Source organism: Tiliqua scincoides, chromosome 3 (assembly GCF_035046505.1).
Source record: "Tiliqua scincoides isolate rTilSci1 chromosome 3, rTilSci1.hap2, whole genome shotgun sequence".
Lineage (NCBI taxonomy): Eukaryota > Metazoa > Chordata > Lepidosauria > Squamata > Scincidae > Tiliqua > Tiliqua scincoides.
The window spans coordinates 150,908,653-150,933,446 of record NC_089823.1 but is presented as its reverse complement, the minus strand read 5'-3'; the positions used below and the strand labels follow the sequence as shown (position 1 = coordinate 150,933,446).

The following is a 24,794-nucleotide window of genomic DNA, read 5'->3' as shown; positions in this document are numbered from 1 at the left end:
AGAAAAACCACAACTAGATTTTGTAGCCTGTCTCTCTCTCTCTCTCTCTCTCTTTCTGTTTTCTATGTGTTTTAACTTGTGGAGCAATTGGGTATGCAGAAAATCTGACTAAGGTCTCCTTTATGCCAATAAAGGTTTTTGATTTGATTTGATTTGACTAAGGTCCCCATGGTTTTAAAAAAAATGAATACCTCTGGTGTGCTCCTGCTCACCTCCCCCAATCAAATTGGAGAGGGAGAGAGGTTTAATCCTTTCTGTCCTGGTCTGCTTTCCTGATTAAAATCACTTATATGCTTGAGCTGCTGTTTACCTTGCAGAAGAAATTCCCTCTAGGTAGTAACTGATAGTGATAACGTTCCCTGAACTGTGATTTTTGGGGTACTATCTCTGACCTCAGTTAAAGTCTTTCTGGTAAGTTTGTAGGAATGCTTACTTTCACTTCATTTGTGAATAGTATTCTGGAAATGATCAGAAAATAGCAGTAAAACATGATGTCGTTTTTTCTTTTATTACAGAGCAGGTTGGGGCCCTGGATGCTCAAAACATTGTTGCTGTTTCATGTGGAGAAGCACACACATTAGCATTAAATGACAAAGGTCAAGTCTATGCTTGGGGTTTTGCTGTAGATGGACAGCTTGGCTTGCCAGGAACCGAGGAATATATCAGAGTGCCCAGGTAAAACAAAGTCATGACATGAGGTTTCTTTATATGCATCCTTTAGAAGATTCTTCTTTTTACTTTTGTTAAAAGCATGTCTTGCTCTATTTGTATGCTTTTGGAATTTTTAAAGGTAATAAAAAATATTCCTCAGCTGTAGATTCTTGAGAGCTGTTGTAATGTAATAAATAATAGTTTGAACTGGGAACTGGCTTGGGCCTAGTTCAAATGTCACTTTAGCTGTCAGTTAACTAGCTTCACAGACAAGCCATCCTCTTTTAGCCCTAATCACCAGTGTCGAAGTTGTAAAGTTTGCTTCATAATGCAATCCTATACATGTTTACTGTGAAGTAAGTCCCACTTTGTTCACTCTGACTTACTTCATGGTAATGGGGTATAGGATTATAGCCCAACTTACTAGGATGCTGTAAGAGCTATGTAAATTCTTAGGCTACAATCCTAAACATATGTATTTGGGAGTAGGTCCCACAGTGAAATGTATGTATGTTTATGTATAGGTCTTCTTAGCAAATGTATAGCAGTGGTTCTCAAAAGTTGTAGGGAGTTCAAGGACCACTGTAAGTATGTGCAGGGGAGCAGGGAAGGCAGTGGGGGAAGACAGCAACGTGATCCCCAGGATCACATCGCTGACAGGGGTGCAGGGACTGGCATGTACTTACCAGTGCACTGTGGGGGGCCTGGACCAGATCCTTGGATAATTGAATCTGTGGATACGGAATCTGCTGATATGAGGGCCCCCGTGTATAGAATTGCAGCCTAAGTTAGAGATGTGGGCCTGCCCAAACATAGCACTTCATACCACTAGAAGTAATAGCATGTGTTTGCATTGATGTGTGCTGTGCCTTTTGCTCTCAGCAGCTCCCTCTGCCAAATCCCTTCTGGCTTCTAAAAGGGCAATTTAAAAAGAGGTTTGAGGATTTAGGACTTTTAGTTGGTGGAAGAAAAATGGTTGGTAGCTTGGAATGGAGGAATAGAAGGAAGATAGAAGTGCTACTGAACTTAAAGACTCCTCTGTGCCGCTATAAAGGATTTCTAGATTCTTGTGGAATTTTTTTGTTAATAGAATTGGGCTTCCTGCACCTTCAAACACTGCTCAGTACAGGTGCGGGGACACTCATGTCGCATAGTATGTGGTGCAGGGGACTGCAGTAGAAGGGAGCAGTTGCCAAATATCAGGCGCAGATCCCACTCCCCCAGGCAAGCAGATGTTTCTTCTGCTCAAGCAGTGGCGTGTTTGGATCTAAGCTTAAGAATTAAAATGTTTTGGGTGACTCAGGTACTCTACTTTCCAACATCTTTCTTTCCCAACTAGCTTTTCAGGAAAGAATTTGCCTTTCTTTGCTTTATAGGCAAGATGTGTAAGCTTTGAGAAGCAATAGATCAGAAGGTATTACAGTAACACTTGCATTTAAAATTTGATAAATGATGTTGGCTTTCTTTAACAATTTCTATATATTTTCAAAAATTTTCCAAAAAATTTTTTTTGCTTTATAATGTTTTGTGCAAAAACTGTCCATCTAATCATTTCTTGTTGTTCCTGCAGAAACATTAAAAGCTTGTCAGATATCCAAATAGTACAAGTTGCCTGTGGCTTCTATCATTCACTTGCACTGTCCAAAGGTAACCAGTCTCTCTGGGCTATCTTTACATTCTTCTGTGTTTTAAGATGCTGCAGTGCTGATATGAAAGGTTTCATGTCATAAAGTAAAATGTATCTTATTTTAGTTTCAAGAATGCAGAAAATACTTTATATAAAGCTAAATAGCTGCAATGTTTGTGCTATGAAACTAATAACTATTAAAAGAGCATTTATCTGGTTTATTCTTTGTTACACGATGTATCCTTCTCATGTGCCTTTAGCCCTGTATTGCTGTTGCCTCTTCTCCCCCATTTTGTGGCTTCTACCACATTGCCTCTTATTATATGTTAGTTCCATTGTCACTGGTTTATTCAAAAGTACAGAATACGTTTATTTAAAATTTATGTCTTGCCTTTTTCACTAGGGAGGCTCTCAAGGCAACTTATAACATCTAAGATAATTCATGAAAAACAAACTGTATAATAAGAAAGCAATGAATACGTAGTACAGGCGCTTAGAAAAGCTTCACTTGAGCCAGTGAACCCTCCCTTCACCCAGAGCACAGTACTTAGAAAGAATGCAAAGTGATTACTGTATCTTTCTTTTAGTTGCTCAGGGGGGAGGGAGGGGTCGCTTGCCTTGGAGTGAAGCTGTTCTAAGTGCCTGGAGAGAGAATGATTGATGGATTGCCAGCTGGCTGCCCTCTCTCACACTAAGGAGACTATTGTTAAACGACTTTTTTCCATTAATTTAAAGGGCCCTTTTCATCTCGTTGAGATAAAACTGCGGATGAAAATTCCGTGGATAATTAGGTTATATCTGTATTATTTAGTATGTCCCTGCTATATCTCTTGTACTCCCTCTTATATATATATATATATATATATATATATATATATATATATATATATATATAATGTGTCAAAGTGATTCTAGCATAAAATTATATCAAAAACTTTCTGAATTTTCTGTAGTATGTTGGGCTTCATGTTGAACTAGGTGCTCTGTGTGCATAGGGTTGAGGTAACCTGTGAGCTAGAATAAGTCTGCAAGTTGGTTTCCCTATTATGGATGGCATTGTGACAGTACAGGAGTGCCTTGGTATCTGTGGGGGATAGATTTCTGGCCCCCTAAATACTAGGAACCGTGGCTACAGGGGATGCCTACATCTACCCCCCCATGCCCATTAACTTGTGTATGGACTTACCGAAGTGAAAGTTGTCTTGCTTAACTAGATTACTATAGGCTTACAAGCTTATAGTGACCTTCAGGCTGCTTCTTAACAGCCTGATTGCTTGGGAAAAAAACAAACTACAGCGAGGTTTATAGGAAGCAGAAGTTAACTATCTGTGGAGTGAGCACCTGCTGGTGGAAGCCCTAACTGGAACACCTCTCAGTGTTTTTAAGTTGCAAATGCACTTAATTTTAGAAACACCTTTTTTTCTTCTTCTTTTTTTTGCTGAGATTACTGGCATGCTTCTTGAATTATGTGGTGTAAAGATAATGGAATAATTAGATTCTTGGAATCACACGTTTTTTTAAAAAATTACTGCTCATCTGAAATATGTGTGTTTTTGCTTTTTTCCCCCCTTCTCAACAGGGAGTGAAGTTTTTTCCTGGGGACAGAACAAACATGGTCAGCTAGGTTTAGGTTATGAATTGAAAAAGCAGACTTCCCCACAGCTGATAAAATCTTTACTGGGAATACCTTTTGCACAGATTGCAGCAGGCGGCGCACATAGTTTTGCATTGACTCTTTCAGGAGCTGTATTTGGGTGGGGGCGCAACAAATTTGGCCAACTTGGACTTAATGATGAAAATGGTAAGTACTTGAAATTTAAATTAGGAACTACTTTCTTAAATGTTTATGGTCAAATAATTGTCCATATTTTTTGTAATAAACTGTTTTCATCAAGGATTATAATGTTCTTCTCTACTGATGTTCAAGGTACTTACATTGGTGGATGGGGAGATCCACTGAATCACAAAGTTTCTGAAAGTAATTGTGGCTCTCACTATAATGCAGTTGAGGATTATGGTTTGGTAATGCTATGTATGAATTCATTGAACAAAATATTGATAATTTCAAAACATTGATTGAACTGCATAGCTCCAGTATTACTGTTTGTTGTACACTTCTTGTTCTGAACATTATATTTTGTGACTTTCTAATTTCTAAGCAACAAAATTAATTGCAAATAGTATTTAAAAACAGGCTCATTACAGGTGGGCCCCCGAATCCTTGGATCCGGTATCAGCTGATTCGGTAATCAGCAGGACAGTTCCTACTTCCTGTTAGTGTATCATGCAGACTAGTTGTATGCCGCATTGCTTTATTTATGCAAGTTTAAAGCAAGAAACAGCCACACTTTCAGCGTAACTACACAAAAAATAAGGTAATAAAATGGGTATTCGGGGGCCTGCTACTTAGATAGCATTCCCCCATATCCATGGTTTCTTTATCTGCAGAGAAGGAATGGGACATGTAGTTGATTTTTAGAAAAAAAAAAGGTTTTTTATGTAATTTGTTACAAAATTCATGTTAAATTTACTGAATTATTACAATTTTCAGATAGATATGTTCCCAATCTTCTAAAGTCACTAAGATCTCAGAAAATTGTTTATGTCTCCTGTGGAGAAGATCACACTGCAGCTCTTACAAAGGTACAATGCTAAAAATACAATGCATTTTACATGCTAATTAGTTCAGTGACTTTCTTGTTCATATATACTATTTTTTTCTGCATATAGTTTCACTATGGATCATGACAAAGGGGGTAAGTGATGTAGAGGCTCCTGACAGCATTGCATATGCAGATTGACATCTCCAGTAGTGAAGGGGTTAGGAGTTGTAATATGAAGGCTGTTGTCCAAGAGTTGAGTTGTAACATAATGTTGAAAAATAACTTTCTGTCAGCCTCTACCTATATCTACAAGGAAGAGAGGAGGAGGACCTTTCTGTCACTGTTTTTTTGGTTGTCTGCTTTTTTTAAACCCTTGCCCTTCCTGAAAAGTGATGAGTTGCCAATTCCAAACATTGGGCTGTGAGCTCTTCTCCCTCCCCTCACCCACATGTGAGCATTCATCTGAGGATCAATTCACACATTAAATTTAGTTCCTTGTGTATTAACAAAAAAAGATGATTGTGAATCCCCAAGTTGTGTTACACGCATCTGCTCACAACTACACATGAACTGAAAAAAACAAGTGACTGAAATGTAACTTGTAAATTGGCCTTAAGTTGCTGAATAGGAAAGAGGAGCATGTGCTGGTATTATTTCAGAGCTTTTTAAGTAGAGGTGTGGTGAGTAAGATAGGACCACAGCCTAAGGGCCCAATCCTATCCAACTTTCCAGTACTGGTGGAGCTGCAATGCAGCCCCTAGGTAAGGGAACAAATGTTCCTTTACCCTGTGGAGGCCTCCATAACTACCTTCCCACCACAGGATGCAGCACACACCCCATTGGCACAGCTATACCAGGGCTGGAAAGTTGGATAGGATTGGGCCCTAAGTCTTACTGGGCTTACTTCTGAGTAAGCTAAGTAACACCATTTTCAAACACCTCTATTTATAAGTCTATTATTCCTTCTCATCTAGCATAATCCTAGTAATTCTGTGAGTGCCTGTCTCAACCATGGATGTCCTCATCTACTAGTATCAGCACAATTTTTATTTATGACATATTTTACCTTATTTAAGTATCTCTTACTAAATACATCCTAATTTGAATGTGTCTGTCCCTTAAAAGTAATTTTATGTTTATTTTGTGTTAAATACTATCTGTTTCCTCTCTTCTGTAATTTAGATATGGTTTATATTCTAAAATCTGTGGGGTTTTAGAGATAAAGCTGCACTCTTATTTTGATGATACTCAGAAATGTATTTGTACTTTGTGAAAGCATCCTTAAATTTGAATGTGAAAATGGCATTTTACGGTATCTCTGGGTTTTCAGTTTGTTAACTTGGTTCAATTTTTTCCCCTTAATTGATCATATAACTGTAATAATTAAGTTCCCTAAGGCACTGTGAGTAGTCTTATCTAGATGTCTCTAGTCTTACTAGTTTAGAAAGGTAGTCCTAATTTAATTTGAGTATCTATTCAGACATACTGAAATCTGAGAACTTTGCTGACATTCAATAACCATGTGTTTTGTTCTCCATGGATGCTGCTATTTATGACTTCTACCATTAATCTAATTTGTTGCAAATTAGAATGTAAAGAATTAACTTTAAGAAGATAAAGAACAGTAACCTAAATACTAAGGCATTCACAGCTGGTATTCATGACATTGGAATTAACAATGTTTGGGCTAATGCACTGAGGACAAATAAAACAGTTCTTGCCTAATATTTCACCTATTGCTTTGGTAGGCATTCTCAAAGGATGAAGCTATAACAAGTAGCTCTTCGAACTATCCAGTACTTGTTGTAGCTTCATTCTTTGAGAGAGCCTACCAAAGCAGTAGGTGAAATGTTAGGCAAGAACTGTTCTATTCAACCATGGCCCATTAACCCAAATGTTAAGTTCAGGGTCAGTAACATAAATGCCATGCTGGTGTAAGCTCAAGGGATAGTCCAGGCCATCCTGTGTGTGGTGTGCACAATGCAGATGCAATGTTAAGATGAAAAGAAGGGAATAGGGAATGCATTCTACCACAAGACTAAGTGTTCCATTTGGGGTGTTGTTTTTTTAAAACTCTCATTTGTACTTGTTCAGGGCTTTAAAAACTTGTGAAATAATATAACAGTAAAAATTGTTTGAACACACAGTAGAGGCACATGTTTTCACATCATTAGGGTTTTAGTTTGTGTTATTATTTGTGATGGACAGCTTTTTTTTAAAGCAATGTCCTTTGTACATATAGGGTAGTTATTTGGTGTCCTCTCCAGTTGTAAGTGGCTGTTTGTGCATATAAAGTACTGGAATTATTTTAAAAGTTGCTTTCTAACTACAAATATTTTTTTAGGAAGGTGGGGTGTTTACCTTTGGAGCTGGAGGCTATGGGCAGTTAGGTCATAATTCTACTGGTCACGAAATAAATCCAAGAAAAGTTTTTGAACTTATGGGGAGCATTGTCACACAGATTGCCTGTGGAAGGTAAGGTTTATCTCAGAATGGACCTACAACTTGAAAATATTTCATTATTGAATTTTTAACAACTTGAAACAGACAAGATCTAAATTTATCTTGTAGTTGTAATGGAATAGTGCTTTGGAGATTATGAGTGTAACTTGCCAGATCTACTGTAGTCAATCTGTACATGAAACCTGCCTTCTTTGTGCGAATCTCTTGCTAGTTTGGGAGCCGTATAGAAAAAAGTGTGCTATATGTTTTGCTGCTGACACTTGATCCTTGCATTCAGGCCTTGCAGCTCCATATGGGGTACTGTTTGCTGTTTGGGGTTTGTGCATTTGTGTGGAAGTCTGGATTATGTCCCCTTCTCTCCCCCACAGATAATTGTTGCACTATAGCACAGATTTTCATTTATAATTAAAATGTAATTATTAATTAACAGCTATTATGTGGACAGTTGTCCAATATAGTTAAGCACATCTCATGGTCCTAAAGATGTTTTAATCTTTCAGAGTGGAATAGTTGTATCCCAACTCCAGGTAGTAACTGTTTCTGGAGCAGTTTTTTCTTGCACAGTGTATTGGACTAGTTTTAAGGGAGATGAGGTGAGTTAGATTCAGAAATACTTGCTCTAAGGCAGGGGTGTCCAAAGTTTTTGGCAGGAGGGCCACATGGTCTCTCTGACATTGTGTTGGGGGCCGGGGGGGGGAAGAATTAATTTACATTAAAAATTTGAATAAATTTACATAAGTTTACATAAATGAATATTAAAGATGAACTTATATGAATGAAGGACTTGCAATAGCTGAAGGCCTATAAAAGGCCTTGCACAAAGCAAGGCTGACCTTTCTTTTGCTGCTGCTACTGCATCACAGACATGAAACAACAAGCAGTGGAGGGAGCCCTCATTCCACAGCTCACGCGAGAGGTCAAACAGTCTCCCTCATGCAGAGAGCAGTTGCGTTGGGCCAGTGTGTGCTCCAACAAATCTCTGGAGGGCCAGAGGCTCATTGGAGACTAGGGGTGCCCTGAGGGCTGCATTGAGAGGCCTTGAGGGCCGCAAGTGGCCCCAGGGCCGGGGTTTGGGCACCCCTGCTCTAAGGCAAAAGCAAAACAAATACAAAGAGTTTCTGTAGTGGCTTTAATAAATAGCTTATTTAATATTGTCCGTTTCAAAGCTTTCTACTTCATGCTTCTTTTAAATGTCTAATTTAATTTAATTAAAGGACTGTTTAATTGCTTTCTGAACATTTTTACTGTGACATAAGAGTACTGCTCAAAATAGGGTCATTGGCTGATAAAACAGAGATTAGGAAGAGCAGATAGGAAAACTTGGAGGGTTAGAGTCATATTGAACAAGAATGTGCTACACAGAGCAGTCCACTCTAAATGATAACCTTTTTGCTTGTCTGTGTTCCTTTATGCTTTTATACTGAATTCAGAGAAGGCTTCTTATGAGAGCCATAAGATCAGATCAAGAAGCATGCATGACATGCAGGCTAAAAAAAATCTTTCAAGAATGTTAGTACTGTATAACATTTAAGTACTCTATAGCTATTCAGGTTAAGGCTCTGATTTCTTTCCTCATTAGACTGAGTACTTGTATTTGTTGTGGTAAATAAAATACTGGCATGGAATAAAACTGTCATCTGAAAGGCTAAACAGTGCCACTTGAAGTGTTCCTTTAGCACAGGACTTTCCAAACCCAGTCCCACGGGCCCAATCTGGAATTTTGAAAAAGTCTCCCCCCCCCCTAACATGAGCAGCACTTACCGTTCCACCACATTGCCACTTTCAACCTGATCTGTGCTCAGAGACGCTCTGGGCAGTTGCGCCTCCCCAGACATCCTGCTGCATAGCCTGCTGGGCAATAGATACAATCCCTATGCACAGACCAACTTGAAAGAAAAGTGGTGACACGGCAGAACAGTAAGTGCTGCTCAGGATGGAGAGGGCTTTTTCGGGACACAGCTTTAGCAGATACATGTAGCAGCTGCAGTAGCAGCTGCCATCTCTCATTTTCAAACCCCCTTATCTCAGTGCAGTGCCATGATGATGTGCCATTGTAGAGAAAAGGCCACTACAGTTTTGACAACACAGTAGTTTATAAAACCCAAGGAATAGTTTAATCGAATTGACACTAAGACAATTCTATAGTCACTATAATCTTTTGTCTCTCAGGATTGCAAGAACTAAGCTTTTTAGAGGTCACAGAACTCCCTGTTCATATACTGTCCTAACTGAATATTGTAATTGTCTTAAACCTTTTTTGTGAAGTTGTTTTTCCATATTGTAAATCTAGGAAAAACAGAGGAGAGAAATTACAGCTAGTCATTTTAGAAACGTGCTCCTTGTAAACTTTAATTGATGCCATACCAATCCTTATATCATAGGAATAGTAGCCTCTGCTGTTCTGCTGCTCATTCCAGTTATTATTATTAATTATTAACAGTATTTATATACCGCTTTTCAACTAAAAGTTCACAGAGCGGTTTACAGAGAAAAATCAAATAACTAAATGGCTCCCTGTCCCAGAAGGGCTCACAATCTAAAAAGATGCAAAAAGAACACCAGCAGACAGCCACTAGAACAGACAGTGCTGGGGTGAGGTGGGCCCGTTAACTGCTACTATTTCATTGTCTCGGGGATAAGGAACATCTGGGTCCACCTGAGCTTACAATGGCAAATGTATTTATATTTTTAGTTAGAATAACTCGTAGTTGGCTGCTACATTCTTAGTTTTCTTACTTTTTGAAATTAACTCTTTTTGCCCTAGGCAGCACACATCTGCTTTTGTTCCTTCAACTGGGAGAATTTATTCTTTTGGACTTGGAGGTAATGGGCAATTAGGCACAGGATCAACCAGTAACAGGAAAAGCCCTTTCCCAGTGAAAGGAAATTGGCTTCCTTATAATGGCCAGATCCCACCAGGTTCAGGTAACCAAAACATATATGTGTTCAGAGTGTTGTTGGCGTGTTCAGAATGAGGGCTATTTGTGATTGTAGATCAAAGAATGGATTCATTGGTAGCGTATCTGTACACCAACTTCTTGCTATAGATTTTACAATTGTTTACCTTAACCACAATAAATCAAAGCACCTTCTTTCAGGCTGTTTTTGAACTTTAGTTTTTTTTTGAAGGTCTGCTGATTGAGAATGCTGAATCATTTTTCTAAATCACTGGTTCCCAACATGTAGTCTGTGAGTCCCTGCGAAATGGTCCATGAGGAACTATCAGGAAAAAAGACTGCCTTTGATCACTTAGAAAGTGATCTTGCCGGGCAAGTGTTTACCCATTGACTACCAGAGGGAATGGAGAAAGAACTGTTCACAGTTGCATACAGCAAAATAAAGCAGCAACCTGCAACTCTTTTCTAAAAATAATAAATCTCTCATAAATCTCTAATTATTACAAACTTAATTATATTTTTTGTGTGCAGGGGAGTGGTGGTTTGGCGGGGACCATGGTTACTTCAATTTTTGCCTCTGTACCTCCTTGCAAAAATAATTTTGCATGATTGTTGCCAATTTTTGTTCTGCAGCCTCCTAAAGGTTAGGAACTGCTGTTCTAAATGTAAAAAATCAGTATGGTGTTATAATTAGAGTTTTGGATTAGGATCATGGCAACTTGGGTTCAAATTGCCACTCAGTCATGATACACTCTTGAGTTGAATGTTTCCTGCTCTGTCACATTCCGCCTAAATTACCTCGCAAGATTTTTGCAGGAGTAAATGGGAGGGGGGAAAAGAGATGTACCAGTTCAGAGTTCCTTGGAAGAAGGGGCAGACTATAAACATAATAATCTTGATATTAACCATATCTTAATTATAGGTGGTGAAGAATATTATTGTGTGAAAAGGATTTTCTCTGGTGGAGACCAAAGCTTTTCACATTACTGTTCTCCACAGGTATTTTGTTTTATGATTGAAATCTATAATTGGCTTCTGTGTTCAGTATGGTGCTGAGAGCTAATCTTGCCGTGCTTTCCAGTTGTTTAAGTCTATTACATGTGAGCCGCCGTGTCCATGTAGGTTCAGTTCCACCTCCCCTGTGCAGATATGGAAACCATGTATACAAGGGAAGCTATTCAAATAGCAGCCCCCACACTCATCCCCCCACCAATTATATCTTAGTATTTATTTAGTAGCACTGGAAGTGCTGGTGTTCCTCCCTTCCTTAAACAAAGTGACATTCTTGCTGAACTAAAGAGCCGGCATGCTAAAGGAAGGAGACTAACTGTATGTTAACAGGAAATGGTTCCTGTTAACATTCAGTTAGTCTCCCTACATAAGAACAGCCCCACTGGATCAGGCCATAGGCCCATCTAGTCCAGCTTCCTGTATCTCACAGCGGCCCACCAAATGCCCCAGGGAGCACACCAGATAACAAGAGACCTCATCCTGGTGCCCTCCCTTACATCTGGCATTCTGACATAACCATTTCTAAAATCAGGAGGTTGCGCATACACATCATGGCTTGTACCCCGTAATGGATTTTTCCTCCAGAAACTTGTCCAATCCCCTTTTAAAGGCGTCTAGGCTAGATGCCAGCACCACATCCTGTGGCAAGGAGTTCCACAGACCGACCACACGCTGAGTAAAGAAATATTTTCTTTTTGTCTGTTCTAACCCGCCCAACACTCAATTTTAGTGGATGTCCCCTGGTTCTGGTATTATGTGAGAGTGTAAAGAGCATCTCCCTATCCACTCTGTCCATCCCCTGCATAATTTTGTATGTCTCAATCATGTCCCCCCTCAGGCGTCTCTTTTCTAGGCTGAAGAGGCCCAAACGCCATAGCCTTTCCTCATAAAGAAGGTGCCCCAGCCCCGTAATCATCTTAGTCGCTCTCTTTTGCACCTTTTCCATTTCCACTATGTCTTTTCTGAGATGCGGCGACCAGAACTAGACACAATACTCCAGGTGTGGCCTTACCATAGATTTGTACAACGGCATTATAATATTAGCCATTTTGTCCTCAATACCCTTCCTAATGATCCCAAGCATAGAATTGGCCTTCTTCACTGCCGCCGCACATTGGGTCGACACTTTCATCGACCTGCCCACCACCACCCCAAGATCTCTCTCCTGATCTGTCACAGACAGCTCAGAACCCATCAGCCTATATCTAAAGTTTTGATTTTTTGCCCCAATGTGCATGACTTTACACTTACTGACGTTGAAGTGCATCTGCCATTTTGCTGCCCATTCTGCCAGCCTGGAGAGATCCTTCTGGAGCTCCTCACAATCACTTCTGGTCTTCACCACTCGGAAAAGTTTGGTGTCGTCTGCAAACTTAGCTACCTCACTGTTCAACCCTGTCTCCAGGTCATTTATGAAGAGGTTGAAAAGCACCAGTCCCAGGACAGATCCTTGGGGCACACCGCTTCTCACCTCTCTCCATTGTGAAAATTGCCCATTGACACCCACTCTCTGCTTCCTGGCCTCCAACCAGTTCTCAATCCATGAGAGGACCTGTCCTCTAATTCCCTGACTGTGGAGTTTTTTCAGCAGCCTTTGGTGAGGGACCGTGTCGAACGCCTTCTGAAAGTCCAGATATATAATGTCCACGGGTTCTCCCACATCTACATGCCTGTTGACCTTCAAAGAATTCTATAAGGTTTGTGAGGCAAGACTTACCCTTACAGAAGCCATGCTGATTCTCCCTCAGCAAGGCCTGTTCCTCTATGTGTTTTGAGATCCTATCTTTGATGAGGCATTCCACCATCTTACCCGGTATAGATGTTAGGCTGACCGGCCTATAGTTTCCAGGGTCCCCCCTCTTTCCCTTTTTAAAGATAGGCATGACATTTGCTATCCTCCAATCTTCTGGCACCATGGCCGTTTTGAGGGACAAGTTGCATACCTTAGTCAAGAGATCTGCAACTTCATTCTTCAATTCCTTAATAACTCTTGGGTGGATGCCATCAGGGCCCAGTGACTTATTGATCTTTAATTTATCAATGAGGTCTGAAACATCTTCTCTTTTAACCTCTATCTGACTTAACTCCTCGGTTAGGAGGGGCCGTTCGGGCAGCGGTATCTGCCCTAGGTCTTCTGCCGTGAAGACAGATGCAAAGAACTCATTTAATTTCTCTGCCATCTTTAAGTCTCCTTTTATCTCCCCTTTCCCTCCCTCACCATCCAGTGGGCCAACCGCTTCTCTGGCGGGTTTCCTGCTTCTAACATATTTGAAGAAGCTTTTATTATTCCCCTTAATGTTGCTGGCCATGTGTTCCTCATAGTCTCGCTTGGCCTCCCATATCACCTTCTCACATTTCTTTTGCCAAAGTTTATGTTCCTTTTTATTCTCCTCATTAGGGCAAGACTTCCATTTATGGAAGGAAGCTTCCTTGCCCTTCACAGCCTCTCTACAGCTGGTTAGCCATGCGGGCACCCTCCTGGATTTAGTGGAACCCTTCTTTCTTTGCGGTATGCACCTCTGCTGGGCCTCTATTACTGTTGTTTTAAGCAGCCTCCATGCACTCTGGAGAGATTGGACTCTTTTTACCCTCCCTTTCAACCTCCTTCTAACCAGCCTCCTCATTTGAGGGAAGTCCGCCCGTCGGAAGTCAAGGGTTTTTGTTAGCCTGGTATTCTTCCCCCAACGTGCATGTCAAAACGGATCGCAGCATGATCACTGTTCCCCAATGGCTCAGTAACATTTACATCTCTAACCAGGTCCTGTGTACCGCACAATATTAAATCCAGAGTCACCAGCCCTGTGGTGGGCTCCGTGACTAGCTGCTGTAAGCCACAGTCATTTAGCACATCAAGAAATCCGGTTTCCTTATCGTGACCAGAACACAAATTGACCCAGTAATATGAGGATAAATGAAGTCCTCCATGATTACAACCCTGTCCCTCCTTGTCACCTCCCTGATCTGTTTCCTCATTTCAAGCGTACAGGCTGATTGCCTTCACTTTGCAGTTCAGTTCAGCAAAAATGTCACTTTGTATAAGGAAGGAAGGAACACCAGCACTTCCAGTGCTACTAAACAAAAACTAAAGTAGTGGAACCCCCACATATGTGGCTACTGGATCTGCGGATACAGGGGCCCGCCTGTACTGCTTAATTGAAACATACCTAGTACAAGTTTCATATTGTGTTTCTTTTATTTATGTAAAAATATTTACAGTATCTCTTCCTTTTTAAAAAAAAGAAATCCAAGGTGGCTAAGAACATGTTTTTTTTAAAATACAGTAAAAGACAATAAAATGCAGAATCATAAAATACTAATACCACATCCAAAGAAGCAAATGCAAAACATAAATCATGAAAGAAGGCACTTCAAAAAATGCCTGAGGCTCTGCCAGAAGTCCAGTAGGGAGGGTTCCATTCTTAATGGAAGGGAGGGAGTTCTACAGCTGTGGCACAACTACAGAGAATGCCGTCTTGTTGCTACTAACTAAATCTTGGATGATGGCAGCACATGCAGGTGGCCCCTTCAGATGACCTTGGGGAATAAAGCCATCTTATACGGGTGGAGAAAGTCCGCCAGGTACCCTGGCCTGAAGCTGTGGGAGGGCTTTACGAGTTAAAACCAGCCCCTTGAATTGTGCTTGGCAACCTATGCAACCAAAGAAGCAGCAGAGTGATGGTGTCAAACTGTGAGTCCTCTATGACCATTTGAGCTGTCATGTCCTGCACTCTGCGGATTCTGAATGGTCTTTAAGTGTAGCCACATAGGGAGTGTGTTACAGTAATCAAGTCTTAATGTCAGTAGTGCCTGGACCAGTTTGATTGGTTCAGATATGGTTGCAGTTGGCACATCAACCTGAGCTTTCTTTAATGAGAAAAAAAATACATGGATACACAGTACAAAACACAGAGACAAACTGAACAAAACATAACACAGAGGAAGGAACATCTAAGGTTGTTCGATAAGTAATATTGCATTTATCATTTGTTACTTAAATTTAGGATTTAGTGCCACCAGATGACTTCAGATGTCTCAGTGCATCAAAGCAAATCTGGACTGTGAGTGAAAGCTTCATTCAGAGATCATTGAACTGCTCGTCTTCAGGAGCAGGAAGGCTTCCTGTCGAAATAGCAAAGTAAGAACAAATTATTTTTCTGAACTTGTGGTAAGTCTTGATTGATGCTTGATTCTGTCCTGTTCAGTCTTCCATGTGGTTCCTGCATTTGAACATATTTATTTATTCAAGTGTTTCTATCCTGCATTTCTTGTACCAAAGAGCACACCAAGGTGGCTTCCACTTAAAAACCAAAATGCAGTAATAAAACTAACTCTCAGTCCAGTGCTGGTCTCTATTGGAACTAGTGTTATAAAAAGCTTTGGTCTAAGCCAGCAGGCACCAAGCCCCAACCTAATGTTCTAATGTAGATTAGATGTTTTCTAATCTAATGTTTTCTTATGTTTGCTTTTAAATAGTGAAATAGATGGAACGTTTTCCTCATCTGGCTGCCTGAATGGAAGCTTTTTAGCTGTCTGGTAAGTAATATGGCCTATTATATATTTAAACTTCCAAACTACCTAATTAAATAAAAAGTTTTTATATGATTTAGAATGCAGTGTTCAGTTAAAAGTATAGATAACAGTCAGTGGAAAGAAGAATTTACTTTTTTTCCCCCTTTTCTTTCCATAGCAATGATGATCACTATAGAACTAGTGCCAGATTCTCAGGGGTTGATATGAATGCTGCTCGACTTCTTTTCCATAAACTTATACAACCAGAACATCCTCATATTTCTCAACAGGTTTGTCCTGAAAATTTCCATGAATCTCCTGTAGTATCTGTTCTATTATTGCATAGATGCCGTACTATAGCAAACCATTTGTGACTCTTTTAACTGTGAAACAGCTCTTTCTGGGTTTGTAATGCAGATTTTTGCGTTTCGTATTAATTTAAAAAATAATCAGTTCTAGAGTGGTGACTAAATTTTTGGAATTTGTTTTAAAAAATATACTTTTTTCCTTTTGTAGTATAAGTAGATTACCCCTTATCCAGACATTTGAAATTTGGACTATTTTGAAATCCAGGCATATTTGTCCAAGAGTTTTTTAAAAAACTTTCTATAGTGTGAGCAATAGAAGGTCTTGTGCTTATTCCCACATACAGTGCAAGTACAGGCTGTTAAGTTCTATTCTTTATTCTGTGGTGTATACCTGTACAGACATTGTTGAAAAATGTCATAGAGGCTAGCAGACACCTGTTTGGGTAACAGCAAGAAAGAGCAATAGGAAGCATTCTTCATTATATTTATGCAATTATTCCAAAATCTAGACATATCTGAAATCCAGACACCTTTCCATTCTAAGCAGTCTGAGTAAGGCATATTCAACTTGTATTGCAATAAATATAACTTTTATTAATGTGTGTCTTATGTTAGAACAGAAATGAATAGCCATAGTGTGTATCCATTGTTCTAGAAAAGTAACCATTTAAAAATGTTTACTGTGATTGTGCTTTAAAATGTTCCTTCTTTAATAAGTGACATTTATTTTTAATAAATGACATTGTCATATTATCAAGCAAATGAAAGTTACATTCAGATTTGTTTTAATTAAAATCTGTAATATGTACCTGTTTTTGTTACATTTGCTGATTTTTGTTTTGTCAAAAGTTCTTTTCATTTCAAACTTGAATCTGTGTTGCACAACATTTGCAGGTAGCAGCTAGTTTGGAGAAGAACCTTATTCCTAAACTGACTAGTTCATTGCCCGATGTTGAAGCCCTAAGACTGTTTCTGACACTGCCAGAATGCCCACTAATGAGCGATGCGAACAATTACATGACGTTAGCTATTCCATTTGCAAATGCTATTGTAAATCTAGAAAAAGCACCACTGAGAGTCCTTGGTAAGAAACAAAAATCAATCAGTTATGAATTGTATGTTAATTGTCCAAATGGCAGATATAGCAGTTTGCAAAACTAACAATAGACATATAAAATCTCTCAACCTGTTTTTATCCTCTGTTCATATACTGTTAAAGAGAAATATTGTTGTCTTTCTACCCTAACATATATCTGAGAGATGAGCTAGTCTATAAAAATAAGCTGGAGGTCAATCCTTTATATGACTGCTCAGAAAAAAAACCTCTGAGTTTAATAGGACTTACTCCAAGGTATGTGTGGGCGCAATCCTAACCCCTTATGTCATTGCACTCTGTTTGCACTCTGGTATGCATTTACCTAGCAGTAAACCTCACTGAATACAGTGCTACCTTTTTCTGAGTAAACATGCATAGAATTGCACTACATAATTCATAGGTTTTGCCTTTCTTGTTTTTAAACATTGTTAGTGTGTAAGGTATTTAACCTTAGTGTGTAAGGTATTTATTTAAGAATAAATTCTGAACAGAAGAGTTTCTTACCATGGTTTTGAGAGAGATTTTCTCAAAGATGATTAAGCTTTATGTTTCCCTTTCTGAGAGCAATGTCATGTCACAACGTGAACTGTAGATAAGCCTAATGGGGCCATGATTGTAGATCTTACTTGCCAACCCCATATCTAAGCCCCCTCAATTTTGAAACATTAAATGTAGCGAGTGGATAAATTGATATCCAACCTTTATTTTAAACCAAATAATGGAAGACACAGCAAATATTTATTCCATACAAGTACAGTTAAATTGTGTGATTTTGTCTGCTAATGTCTGCAGACATTTTTGTATGCTAATGCAATGGCAAGTTTTAACATTTGCTTTTCTCTTTATTTATAGAAAATTGGTGGTCTGTACTGGAGCCCCCGTTGTTCCTCAAAATAGTAGAACTTTACAAGGATGTTGTGGTCCACCTTCTGAAATTGTACAAAATGGGAATCCCTCCTTCAGAGCAGAGAATCTTCACTAGCTGTCTACATGCTGCCCTCAAAGTTTTGGAAATTTTGCACCGGGTATGTCTTGTCAATTTTATTCTTTCTAAGTTGCCATGTACATTTTGTCACATGTAGTTCATTTTTTATTTGTTTACGCGCGTACACACACTCTCTCTCTCACAAACACCCATATCTACCCACTACCTTTCTCTGTTTTTATTAATCCTCTTCTTTGGATATTCAGTTAAAGATGAAATTAACCTTTTTCTGGTTATTTGGATCATTGGAATTTGACATCCATGTACGTACTTGTCATTGGAGGGAGTTTTCTTTCTGTTGTCTTGAAGAGAAAGGCAAATAGAATTTTATAAGATGTTTAGCTTATCTAAGGCCAAAACCTGTTTGGATGCTGCACAAATGATGCACAGATGCTAGTGCAATGTCCATCTTAGCCTTAGCCTATCCAGGCAATACCATGCCAGCCCACCCCTGGTGCAGCCCTCCCGGCAGCACCGACACCACCCAAGGAAACCCTGACACAGGACCCTATCAACGCACCAATGTGAGGATGCTGCTCTGTTGGTGTCAAACTTTGGGCTCAATCCTGTCCAACTTTCCAGTACTGGTGCAGTCACAATGCAGCCCTGAGGTAAGGGAACAAACATTCCCTTACCTTGAGGAGGCCTCCATGACTGCTTGACTACCACAGGGTGTAGTGCAAGCCTTTTGGCGCAGCTGCATTGGTATTGGAAGGTTGGATAGGATTGAGCTCACAGCCCACAGAGCAGCATCCTGATTTCACTCTTAATTCGTTGGGCCTGGTTCATGTGTCAGTTCTCCTCTTCTAAAAAGCATGTTCTGTTCTCCTAAATTTCATTTGATGTTAGTGTATTTGTAAAAGGGAATGATCTTTTGTGCAGTTTTTTTTTTAAATATCTGCACTAATTTGTAAAGAAAGTATGTTTATATAGCTGGCAATATTTCATAATTAAGATTCGGAACAAGTTTTTAGTCTTAAGCCATATCTGCCCAATGTTGTATATACGCAACAGGGATAAATTGTGTGTGTATCTGTGTTCTGGGAAGAATTGGGTTAATGAAATGAAATGTAAAATATACTTTGTGACAAATTGCATTTTTTTAAAATTTAGGTAAATGAAAGAGGTGGGCAAATCATACAGTATGATAAATTTTACATCCATGAAATACAGGATTTGATCGATATAAGAAATGACTATTTCAACTGGATCCAGCAGCAGCATTATGGAATGGTAAATGTTGCCATTTTTGTTACAAATGTATAGCTTTTGTGATAAACCGGTATTTGGATTTGACTTCAGGTTGTTGCTGGGTGAACTGCATGTTTCAGTGTTCTTTTGTATAAAAGTTCTGTCCACAGAAAACAAGGTGTCAAGTAAAAGCGTTCTATACCAACCTTCTTGACATACAGTATTAGCTTTCTGTGTGTAGCGTTTTTTTTGTTCCCAAAGATGAACATTCTCCCCCCCCCCCCAAAAAAAAAAAAATTGAAGCGGTACAACCCAGGCACAGTTTTACCTTATGATGGGTTTGCAGCTGACAGAACTTCAGTCCTGATTGACTGGTGCATCACCAGGTGATGTCAGGCCAATTCTGCCTACCCCAGCTTTCTTCCACCTGCTCTGACTTTTCTCTGATAGCTTGGTGTGCACTATTGATACCATTTCATCCTTGCCTCTTCACTTGTTTGGCAGGAGTCTAGTTCATGACATTAATCCAGCAGTTTTCAAACTCTCAGGGAGAGTTTGAGCTGCTCTTTCATTGCAGGGGTGGGAGGAGGCAGCGGGGGTGGAAGGAAGGACGGGGCCTGTGGGCCCTGGTCTGTTTCCCCTTAAGGGGCAGGGGCAGCCAGGATTGCTCCGCTCAGGGGGGCTGCAGGGGCTTGAGTCCACTTACCCGAGCCTCCTGCGGCCTCCCAGGGGTGTGGGGAGCCCTGCGCAACCTTCTGCAGGGCTCCCCGCACCTTCAGAAGTGAAAATGGAGTGATCATGTTCCACTTTTGCTTTCAAAGCTGCGGGGAGCCCTGCAGAAGGTTGCGCAGGGCTCCCCGCACCCCTGGGAGGCTGCAGGAGGCTTGGATAAGTGGACTCAAGCCCCTGCAGCCCCCCTGAGCGGAGCAATCCTGGCTGCCCCCGCCCCTTAAGGGGAAACAGGCCATGGCCCACAGGCTGGGGCGTTGCGACACCCCAGTTTGAAAAGCCCTGCACTAATCTAAAGGAGCAGAACATCATTTCACTTCAGAATGGGAGATAAAGGCTAGCAACAAGGATGCTTACTAACTTACTCAGTTTGAACAGGCGATTGGATTGCCCAGCCCAGGCTCATAGTATGTCTCAAATGTAGATGAATTCAACTGTTTCAATCTCTCTCACACACACGCAGTATCTCTTGTCATTCCTAGAGAGGATAGTAATACAGGATGCCCCTATCCACAGTTTCAGTTAACTGCGAATTACATCTGCAGGCCCCCGTCACGTCCCCTCCAGAGTCAAGGGAAGCTGTGTTCCCCTCTCCTCCGGAGGCTTTTCTGAGCCCGGCAGAGGCCATGCATGTCTATCTGTGGCCTCTGTGGGGCTTGGAATGGCTGTTTCAGCCCCCAAAAACACAACTTCCGGTTTCCCTCCAGAAACCAGAAGTTGTATTTTCTGACCAAAATGGCCATTCTGAGGCCCACAGAGGCCACAGGTGGATGCAGGTGGCTTCTACAGGTCTCAAAAAAGCTTCTCGCCTCTGGAGGACAGGGTGTCCCAGGTGTCCAAGGTTTTAGTTAACTGTGTGGGTTTCCAAATCTGAACCACTGCAGATACTGGGGCATTACTTTACTTGCATAGAGGAGCCCTGATAGCAGAAGCTGCCACCGCTGTTTCTCTGTAATCTTCCCTTTTCTGTTTAGGTTGAGATCTTTGGAAGCAGGGCTCCAGGATTCTTCTCTTACACCTAGATAATTTTGCAGTGGTTCTAAGCCTAATCTATCTATAGCATTGGTCCTCTTAGTAGATTAGGCCTATCTTTGCAATGTTTCTCTCATGTGTCCTCCCATTGCCACTTTGAACATTGTATCTGTGTGTTTGGGTGACCTAAAGAGGCTGTCAAATCTTTTTAGTTCTGAATATGCTTTATAAGAATCTTTTTTTCCAAGAATTCCTTTCTCCTCCAAAAACGTCTTTCTCAAGAATCTTTTTCAAAATATCCCTCTTTGTCTTTTTAATATCTCTCCCTTTCAAAACATCTTTCAAAAATCCCTGTGAAATTTCAGAGGAGGAGCCAACAGTGGACGAACAGACATGTTCCCAGGAGCTCCTGGGAGACAGTTTGTTTTCCCCCAAATACTGCAGGTCTGAAGTGGACCTGAAGATCTTTGTTAGGAGAGACAAGATCTTCATTGGTGCAGGTATCTGGGAAACTGAAAGCCTGACCTGGGGGGGGGGGGGGACTTTCTTCTCAGAGAAATCTAACCGTTTGTGACAGTATTGGGAGAGGTGCAGTGATCTGCAATCAAGCTGCTGGCTCCGTGCTGAGATGCCATATGGAGAAAAAAAAAAGCGTGAAGTGTAAAGTTTAAGCTGTAAATTTAAGATAAGCAAGTGTTAATATTGTCTCCGGCTCTGATTGACTGATTTGGCTAAAAGCCCTGGATATATTGGAGGCATCAACGAGAGATTTTTTTAAGGAGGATGAAAGTGCTCTTTTTCTCTGTTGTGGAATAAATTGGTGGTGATTATAATTACAACTATAACTTGGGTGTGAACTAAAATCCAGAATTATTCTTGTACATAATTGGATATAAGTATAATTCTCATTAGATTCGAAAGAGCTTTGTTTTCTCTGCACCGGAGATGGTGAGCCTGTTTTCTTTCGTTTTATTTTTCTCTCCGTTCACCGCACTGGACTGTTATCTGCAAGAGGTATGTAAGGAATGCGGATGGCAGAGCAGTAATGACGTGATGGAAGTGAGGAGAATAATATGTTGTGGACATCTAGTGGACTAGAGAGAAATTGCAAAATGGACTCTGTTCCAGAAATGTGGATACAGAGAATCTTGATTAATACAGAGAGATTGCTTGTTATGGAGCGACAACAGCTGAGTTGGTCCTTGCAGATTCAAGCCAGTCTGGAGACTCTTTCCCAACAGATAGATGTCTGTAAGGAACAATTGGAAGATGTGAAGAAACAAGCAGAAGATAAACAAGGGAGTGAAAAAGCAGACAAGGAGGAAAATCAACAGGATGATCAAGAGGACAAAGAAGAGGCGTTGATGGAGATCAAGAAGGACAGAGTAACAGGAGTGCACAAATCACAAAATTTGTTGGAACAAGAAGGAGAAAATATATCCCAGTTAACTAGAAGAATGAACACACCCTATATAAGAAAGTGTGGATTTATCAGATTCTGTTATAGAGATAAATTATTAAAGATATTACAGGAGAAAAAATGGAAAGTAGGAAAGAAAAAGAACCCTGGGGGGTAATCTGAGGGTTTAAGAAAATTGGAGGATTTATTCAGCTAATAACAATGGCCCAAATTTATTTGAAGGGAAAAAAAAGAATACGTATGAAATTGATAAATATGAATTAGAATGTATTAAAAAAATATAACTGGAAATGTAAACATGTGGAAGAATTGTTCTATATGTGGTTATTGTGTCAAAGAAAAAAAGTGTAATTAGATTGGAGTTGAAATAGCTGAGGTGATAATTTTGGTAATTAGATTATTTTTTTTAATATTAATGAGCAATTGAAGTTAGTTTATGCTTGGTAGAAAGTGAATATTTAGAAAATATAGTATAGGGCATTAGGGAAAATTTAATGTATATTATATAAATAAATGGATAAATCAATAAGAGGTAGAAATAGATGAGTAAGTAGATTAGGAGATATAGTATGATTAATTAGTAATGGTATATGGTATTTAGCACTCCTAAATGTATGTTATATGTTTGTATGTATGTGTGTGTGAATTTAAAAAAAAAAAATCCCTGTGAAATTTCAATAATCTTCCTGAAAAAATCTTTTGCTATCTAGGTTTGTTCTTACTCTAGTTAGCAAAACTACAGGTCCTTGAGTTCATATGTAAAGTGGAACTGTACGTTATTTTTAACTTGAATGCAAACCTTTTTTGCTTACAAAGAAAGAGCGTAACAAAGGAGTTTGGACTCTTCATGCCATCTAGTGTTTTGAACTGGACTGTTGTCCTAAATGGAAGGATATGAATCTGGAAATACTAAGTCACAAGAATTTTTGGTGTATTTTTGAATACCTGTCAAAATGTATTCTGTTGGCTCCAATTGGTTGCAATTTTATTGACACTTACTCCCTGAAGTTATTTTCTCCAAAAATGTGTTTTAAAACTTCCTATTTTTCTTTTCCTTTCATTTCTATTTTAAAGTTTGTTTTAGTTCTTAGGCTATTTTGTACATGAAAATCTAGATTTAAACTTGGTCAGAACAAAGTATAGGAATTAGTTGGATTGATATGTATTACAGATGTGAAACTTGTAAGATACAAGCAGAGATATGTTTTGAGAATGCATCCATAAGCTAAATGAAAAGCAGGATGTATCTTGGAAATGAGACTTACTGGGGTATGGGGTATCTGTTGCTCAGAAATGGTTATCTCCATTTCTGGTTTGTTACGCTGCTTGTTGCCAAACACTTTGAGATACTGTCCAAAGTCAGAAAATTGAGTTTATTCTGAGAGTAGCAATGGATTTTAAATAAATGTTCAAAGAAGACTACAGAAGTCAGAATGCCTGCATCACCAAATGGCACTGGTCAAATACTTGAATATATAAGGGCACAATCCAAACCAGGTCTACTCAGAAGTAAGTCCTATTTTGTTCAATGGGGCTTACTCTCAGGAAAGTGTAGTTAGGATTGTAGCCTAAGAATACTATCTACTTCAAACTTCCCTCTTCATGAGTTTCTCAAATATATTGCTTTTTAAGAGGGTACATGTCTGGCTTCATACAACCACATGCCACCATTGCCCCTTGAACTCATCCATTCGGTAACGGTGACATTCTCAAAGAAAGTGCACTCTTGCTGTCCTGATTATTTAAAGCCACTTCTGAAGATATCAGTTTTATTTTTAGATCAGAAGTGACTATCCCTGCTTGTATATCTCAAGTCAGGAGTTTGAACTATTTTTGTAATGACTTGGAGCAGAGCCAGTAGGCAGTCTGGGTGAATTAGGGTCTCTGGTTGAGGAGAAACTTCTCTAACAGCTTGAGAAATTGAGAAAGTTGTTCAAAATAAATTTTTTGTCAAATAGATCAACTGTGCATATAGTCATCGTGTCTGCTACCAAAGCTGGATGGAGCACGAACAAAAGCATTGAAAACCATTATGTATTATGGTTCCCCACCAACATTTATTTTATGTTTATGTGGTTTGGTTTTTAGGATATTTTGACTGATTTATTCCTTTTTCTTATGACTAACAAACTGTTATCTATGACATCTTCCTTGTTTGGACTGAGGTAGATATTTTGAATAAATGTTCTAAACTGTAAATGAAACAATAATCCCTTTTTGGGAGATTTTTGGGAGAAGGGCGGGATAAAAATAAAGTTTTATTATTATTATTATTATTATTATTATTATTATTAATCCAGGTTTATGTATAGAGCATATTTTATATCAAAAT

The 24,794-nt window shown here is 39.5% G+C and overlaps 1 protein-coding gene across 3 annotated transcripts in view; it reads left to right on the top strand.

Annotated features, from left to right (window-relative positions):
• HERC4 (HECT and RLD domain containing E3 ubiquitin protein ligase 4) overlaps positions 1–24,794 on the top strand; it is a 50,480-nt gene that overhangs the window by 11,365 nt on the left and 14,321 nt on the right. For all 3 annotated transcript variants that reach the window (XR_010794126.1, XM_066621638.1, XM_066621639.1), the window contains exons 4-16: positions 516–675; positions 2,222–2,298; positions 3,858–4,079; positions 4,830–4,921; positions 7,226–7,356; positions 10,109–10,269; positions 11,164–11,240; positions 15,254–15,387; positions 15,726–15,785; positions 15,940–16,051; positions 16,964–17,153; positions 18,018–18,190; positions 19,264–19,383. Coding sequence is in view for 2 of the 3 variants with exons in the window: in XM_066621638.1 (XP_066477735.1) it covers positions 516–675; positions 2,222–2,298; positions 3,858–4,079; positions 4,830–4,921; positions 7,226–7,356; positions 10,109–10,269; positions 11,164–11,240; positions 15,254–15,387; positions 15,726–15,785; positions 15,940–16,051; positions 16,964–17,153; positions 18,018–18,190; positions 19,264–19,383 (1,709 nt within the window). In the remaining variant the exon portion in view is untranslated. The remainder of the gene's footprint in view (positions 1–515; positions 676–2,221; positions 2,299–3,857; positions 4,080–4,829; positions 4,922–7,225; positions 7,357–10,108; positions 10,270–11,163; positions 11,241–15,253; positions 15,388–15,725; positions 15,786–15,939; positions 16,052–16,963; positions 17,154–18,017; positions 18,191–19,263; positions 19,384–24,794) is intronic.